Genomic DNA, 7078 nt, shown 5'->3' on the forward strand with positions numbered 1-7078 from the left:
CCCCCGATCCTTCCAGGGCCCCCCCTGGCCCCCCGGCCTCGGAGTCGCCGGGGGGGGGGGAGGGTTTGCTCTCCAGGCCTTCCCTCTGTAGCCAGGAACGCAGAGGTTTTGGCTGTAGTGGGCGTGGCCAACTCTGAAGCCAGTCGGAACTCCGTTCCTGTGCGTTCCTGCCCCCCAATTTTTTTTGTTGTTGTTCAGTCACAGAGTCGAGTCCCGACTCTTTGCGACCCCATGGACCAGATCATGCCAGGCCCTCCTGTCTTCCGCCGTCCTCTGAAGTTGGCTCAATTTCATGTTCGTTGCATCGATGACACTGTCTCATCCTTTGCCGTCCCCGTCTTCTTTGACCTTCAGTCTTTCCCAGCATCAGGGTCTTCTCCAGGGAGTGCTCCCTTCTCATTGGGTGGCCAAAGTATTTGAGCTTCAGTTTCATTATCTAGCCCCAAAATTGCTCTGAGTAAACCAGAGGTATATATCTTTCTTGGACCTATAGCTGCTGACGTACCTATCACGTAGGACTATGACAGGTGTGACTGAGGCCAGACTAGAATTGACTAGAACGGACCTGAAGCCGTCCCCCTTCTCTCTATCTCTGGGGTCAGGAAGCTCTCGGAAAGTCAAGGAGAGTCAAAGAAGCTGGATTCAACTAACTTACCTGTCTAGATTCTGATAGTGACACCACCAGCTTCTGGAATGTATCAACCTCCTCTAAGGCAAGAGTCTTGTACAGGGTTATCATTACCAGAAGCCCACGGCACCAGCCGAGTCCTGAAGCTTCCTGGGAAACAGAACGAAAGATTCAACTATAGCAGGGGTAGTTTCGTAGAAAAAGAGCTAGGGGAACTCATTAGCATAACTCATTAGCATATGCCACACCCCCTGACATCAGGGGCCCGGTGGTGGACCTGCAAGGCCGGCAGGAGTGCGAGGAAGCCCCGTCAAGGCCCTCCCTGGGGGCAGGGGTGGGGAGAGGTGGGGAGGAAGCAACTTACCCTCCCTCTTCTCCTGCCTCCTCCTGGCTGAATGAGGGTTGGAAGCCAGGCGGCCGGAAGCAGGGGGCGGGGCTTCATTGTGTGCCCCGCCCCCTCGCACCTCACCCGGGGGAACCGCGATCCCCCGCGATCCCCCCCGAAATGACCTCTGAACTATAGAGAGGCTAATGGCTATAGAAATTAAAATGCCACGGGTTTTTGCAGGGGACTGAGGCTCCATCTAGACCCTAATTCCGCAATATTTTCACTAGATGGGCTGTGTGAGGCGGTCCCCAGTGCAGGCTACGCAAAGGGCGCAAGGGGAGGTGGAGTTCCAGGCCTCCCCCGCCTATCGGCCTATCCAGCCTTTCCTCTCTCCCCCTTGCAAGTCTATGCCCGTATCACGAATGAATTGCGAATCCACAAAGCCGCTTCCTGCAGAGCCCGTAGAAGTCAGTCTTTTTGGCCAAGACCGGCAGCTGCTCTTTGAAGCTGAGGACTTTCACATCCAGGGGTCATTTTGTAGAAAAAGAGGTACAGGAGCTCATTAGCATAACTCATTTGCATATGCCACACCCCCTGACATCACTGGAACTGTGTCAGAAGGCAACACCCACCGCTCAGGCTCCACTGGACTGTTTTGGACGTGCAGATCTGTCCTCGCAGAGGAGGGAGAGCTTGTACCTGAATAAAACTTGGTCTTAAAAGTGCCACTGGACTGTTGGGGCCTGGGGGGGGGGGCTCTGCAGCTTACCTGGCTGCTTCTTGCTCTGACTGTGGGCTGCTGGGAGCAGTGGGCGGGGCTTGTTGCATGTGCCCGCCCCCTGGGCTCTTTACTACCGGAGCTCCGCTCCTGTGCGCTCCCGCAGGAAATGACCCCTGTTCACATCCCTCGGCACCTAATCCTTTTAAAGAGAAGGTGCCAGGAATGGAACCTGGGAGGGTCTACCTATGGAGACGGTGCTCTACCACTGAGCCACAGCCTCTGCCGCTTTTGCAGGAGGGGCTTTGCGTGGGCAAGAGAGATCCAAGCTGTTTAAAAGCAAGGAGGCTTCAGGCGGCAACGCAGAATCATCGGGCAGGCTCCGTGCCTGCAGTTGCTTCTGTAAACGAATCGCTCGTTCATGCACGCAACATTTTAGTTGGCTAATGTGCAGGGATTTTCTCCCCCCCCCCTCTTTTTTTGCTCTCTTCTATTCACATACTTTGCACAAAGTGGAGGCCGATGTTTTATTAATCTCCTTTTCATTTGCCTAATGGAATGGGAAATAAAATAATGTTCACCCTGCCCAATGGAGGGTAAACGAATCATCCGTGTATATTCTGTGTTTAAAAGGGAATATAACAAGTCCAGAGTTTTATGCCACAGAAGGAGCTTAAGATGCACGCTTCTGCTACCCAGTCCCCTCCCCCCCAAAATGGCTCAGATATTTTCTGATTTAAAATGCTAGGAAAACGGGGGGACATCAAAGTCCAACACTCAGAGGACTAAGAAGAGTCACACCCTTCTGCTTCTGCTACCCAGTCCCCTCCCCCCAAAATGGCTCAGAGGACTAAGAAGAGTCACACCCTTCTCAGCAGGGTGACTTCTTTGGGTTTAAAAGATGGTCCTTGTCCTTAGGATTGGACTATTAACTTAGATACTGGGAGATGTTGTTCCCCCCATTTCTTGGCTAGAGAGTCAGTTTGGTATAGAGGTTAGGAGCGCGGACTCTAACCTGGGTTTGATTCCCCACTCCACCACCTGCAGCTGCTGGGTGAGCGTGGGTCAGTCACAAGTTCTTTCAGAGGTGTTCTCTCAAGGGCAGTTCCTGAAAGAGTTCTCTCAGCCCCACCCACCTCACAGGGTGTCTGTTGTGGGGAGGGGAAGGGAAAGGAGGTTGTAAGCGGCTCTGAGACGGCGAGGGAAGGGCGGGGTATAAATCCAATCTCTTCTTCTAAATATTTTAACACTTGCAGAATTGTCAGGTCGCTGCGAGGGTATTAGCCGTCCCCAGAGACTCTGCCCTTGGTGGTAGAGCTGCAATTGGAAGTTTTACCTCACTTTGTATTTAGCTGTTATTTGTATTTGTCTATAAGAGCTAAATATATATTGCCTTTATTGAGCAGATCTGATCGCTGTTCACATGACTATTATCTGTTCGGTCTTTTGGCTAGCAATGATAGGCGAGTTTCTATGGCAAAGTTTATATTTTGTGCCCTTAGAATTAGACAAGTATATGTTAAAAATATTTCTGGGGTTAGGTATTCGTGGGGCTGTTGTTCTATCAGTTTTGTTGAAAGTGCTTTGGGGCGTGTAGCTGCTCCAATTTTGGACCAAAAAGCTCAACCTCAGTGAGCAAAGCAAGATCCTGGTCATCTCCCACCCCACTCCTCAGCTTTGAGGGGGGAGAGAGAGAGAGAGAGATTGGATTGATACCCCGCCCTTCACTCGGAGTCTCAGAGCAGCTTACAATCTCTTTTCCCTTCCTCTCCCCACAACAGGCACCCTGTGAGGTAGGTGGGGCTGAGAGAACTCTTTCAGGAACTGCCCTTGAGAGAACAGCTCCGAGAGAACTTGTGACTGACCCAAGGTCACACCAACAGCTGCATGTGAAGGAGTGGGGAATCAAACCCGGTTCTCCCAGATTAGAGTCCACGCTCCTAACCGCTACACCCGACTGGCTCTCAAGAAGACTTGCTGAGAGAATGTTTGTGAATCGCTTTGAATGTTCGCACAGTTACCCTGAGTTTTTGCAGCATCGTTGCTAGGTGTTTGTTGCACTTTGACATGCTGCCTCCTTCAGAAAAACTAATGCTTTTGATTCTTTCCCCAGCATGCCATGATGCTCCCGGTCCTGACTCACCACATTCGCTACCATCAATGTCTGATGCATCTGGATGAACTGATAGGCTATACTTTTACAGACCGCTGTTTATTGCAGGTAAGCAGCCAGTGAAATCTGTACACGTCTGAATGTTGTCCATATCCTATTAAAACCAAATTCATGAAGTATGGTGCGAATGAGAAACAGGTGGACATATCAATATGTTTGCATCGGATTTTTGGAAGAGGCCTGGGACCCCGAAAGAAGGAACTCCTGACTGTTTGGACTTGCCTCACTCAGATCGGTACTTCCGTCTCCGCAAACCAGGCGCTTTCTGTATCTTCAGCAGGCTTTGGAAGTATATTTTGCGCACCCCCAACCTCCTTGAGAGTCGTTGGATAAAGTGTCGCTGCCACACCTGTGAAGCGCGTGTGTTCAGCCTAGCATTAACATTAACATATCGTTTGCATATTGCATGCATAAATCCAAAACTGACGTGGAATATCCAAGAGTGATAAAATCTCTCTCCAAACAACAACATTTATTGTCCTTATGAGAGAAAGTGTCCCTGTGGTTTTTAGCATCCGGATTTGGTAGGGGTAGCAAGGACATTTGGGGATAGAGACTTGGTCTGTGCCAGTTAACCATCCTTGCAGTAGAGTTGACTTTTGCTATTTTGTCATGATTTACGTATTAAAATGATATCATCTGTTATATCCCTGAGTGGTTTGCCCAGGTATCTGAAAAATAATTTTTCTCTAAACAAGGGATTACTTAGCCTCCCCCTTTTAATACTAAGGTTGTACTGTGGTGAAGACCGTAGTATTACAGATTGGTTTGTTATCAGACAGTGGGTTGGATTCCATGACTTCCTGATGTTATTATGTTGAATCTCTCTTCTATGACTCTCTTTCACTAAGACTTCCTTCGAGAGAGAAAGACTCCCTCCAGTGGAGAATGACTTTTCTGACTGAGAAGTAGCGGCTTTCTTTGTCGAAGGAAGTCTTTCTCCGTTGGAGGAAAGCTCAGTGGCATCGGATCCCACCCGTTTGTTGCTGTTTTCAGCAGAAGTTAACAAGTTGTGTGCTCAGTACTGGTACAGAACAAATAGGCAGACAGGAAAATGTTTGTTAAGCATAGTCTTCTCTTGTTTAAATGTTTCAGCACCAAATAGATTTCAGACTCATAACTTCCGCTTAGTTTTCATTTTGAACTTTTATATTTCTTAATTCAAATGTGTCGTAATGTGACGGATACATGTGTTTGGAGGGGTTAACAGGATACACCACAGCCAGGGGTGGACTGGGGGGGGGCAGAATCATTGCCACTCCCTGGATGGGCCAAGCAAGGAGTAGGCCCCCACCTTGTGTAAAGATGTAAAATTTCCGGAAATTTTGAAGCTCGGAAAAAAACCCGTTTTCCCCCCAGTTTTTTTCGGGGAAAAGCGGAAATTTTCGGAAAAATTGAAAAAAATGCTACATTAGCATTTCTTTTGTCTTTTCTAGATTGAAAGTCATTCTGTTACTTTAGGAACATAAAATATGACTATGGACATTTTTACTCGGCATGAAATTATCACAACTAGCATATTAAAAATATAGTGTATCCAAACAATTACTACAAACAGAATACCCACCCACATGCAAAAATAAAACTGAAACCTTTTCCTTTTCTTCTGACAATAGCACCTCCTAAAGGAAGAAATGCATCTTGTTCTTGCTTTGGAGAGTTCAGTTTGTAACCTAGGACTTGCTTGTCCTCAGTGCACAGAAATTAGATCAATCTGATACCATATATATTTTTTAGAAATGATTTGGAAAATATTTGAACACCTTGTCTTAAAATATTTTATTCATCATGTTAAAATAAAACGTTCCAAAATCATTTTTTTTCTTTTCTTTTTTTCAATTTTTCCAATTTTTCGGAAAAAAAACAAAAAAAGGCTTCAGGAAAAAAAACGGGGAAAAAAACATTTTTTTCCTGAATTTTTCCGTTTTTTCCCCCGGGCCTTCACATCTCTAACCCTGTGTAAGATGGGCAGATCCAGACCTGCAGCAGAAAGCTAGCTGCAACGGGATGGTAGGAGCTTGCTGTTGTTTTTTTCCTCCTCCTTTTAGGGGGGGCTAGGGATGGGCAGCCCCCCCCCAGCACAGGGCCCCAGACAGCTGCCCTTGTTGTCAATTGAACCTGCCTTATACTGAATTAGACTGGTCCGTCAAGGCCAGTATTGTCTACTCAGACTGGCAGCAGCTCTCCAGGGTCTCAGGTGGAGGCCTTTCATGTCACCTCGTGCCTGGTCCTTTCTTTTTACTGGAGAGGCTGAGGGTTGAACTTGGGACCGTCTGCATGCCAAGCAGATGCTCTGCCCCTGAGCCATAACCCCTTCCCTAAGAGCACCCCTGGCCTCAGCACACGCGCTCAATACACGTCTCTGCATTTCCAGCTCGCCATGACTCATCCAAGCCATCACTTGAACTTTGGGATGAATCCAGACCACGCCAGAAACTCCCTCTCAAACTGCGGCATCCGGCAACCCAAATACGGAGACAGAAAAGTCCATCATATGCATATGAGGAAGAAAGGTAGGCTGCACGTTCTGTTCTGTTCCCCCCCCCCCCCCCCCCCCCCCTAACTCTGGGCTGTTTACAGAGGCAGTTTCTCTCCTGCATGTAAACTGCTCCCCGATTCTACAAGAAGAAGGTAAAGTGGCCGCGTCACCTCCGGGTGACGTGCACGTTGCGTGCTTTGGGGGTGGGGTTCCCCACGGGGGCCCGATCCTCCGGCGGCGGGGAACGGGCCTCTGGGGTGGGGGTTTCCCCGCCCCCCGGGGGGACATGGCAAGCCTATTGAGCGTAGTGGTGCTGAGAAGCATCAGTAATGGAAACCTAGAGTCTCCTGGTGCCCTGATTGGTGACTCTTCAGAGAGAAGGAGCCAGAGACATCACTGACCAGAATGGAAGGGACGGGAGTCTCAATCCTGAGTGGAACTTTCTTGCACAGACCTGTCCACAGGAGAGGCCCCTCTCCCTCTCTCTCTCTCTCCTTCTCCCTCTCCCCCTCTCTCCCTCTCCCTCTCCCTGAAAAAGTCTTTGCTCCCTGTGAAGAACTGGTAGTCATAATGGGTGGGAAAAGACATTCCAGGTACAACAAGCAGGGGTCATTTCCTACAGGAGTGCACAGGAGCAGAGCTCCGGCAGTAAGGAGCCCAGGGGGCGGGCACATGCAACAACCCCCACCCCCTGCTCCCAGCAGCCCTCAGTCAGAGCAAGAAGCAGCCAGGTACGTTGCAGAGTCCTCCCC

The 7078-nt window shown here is 49.2% G+C and overlaps 1 protein-coding gene across 1 annotated transcript in view; it reads left to right on the plus strand.

Moving 5' to 3' along the window:
* The window catches only part of DROSHA (drosha, ribonuclease type III), a 155264-nt gene that overhangs the window by 62334 nt on the left and 85852 nt on the right, over positions 1-7078 (plus strand). The window contains exons 15-16 of the mRNA XM_015408795.1: positions 3788-3895; positions 6222-6360. Of these exons, the coding sequence (XP_015264281.1) occupies positions 3788-3895; positions 6222-6360 (247 nt within the window). The remainder of the gene's footprint in view (positions 1-3787; positions 3896-6221; positions 6361-7078) is intronic.

The sequence above is a fragment of the Gekko japonicus genome, unplaced genomic scaffold (genome assembly GCF_001447785.1).
Source record: "Gekko japonicus isolate JY-2015 unplaced genomic scaffold, Gekko_japonicus_V1.1 scaffold3176, whole genome shotgun sequence".
Lineage (NCBI taxonomy): Eukaryota > Metazoa > Chordata > Lepidosauria > Squamata > Gekkonidae > Gekko > Gekko japonicus.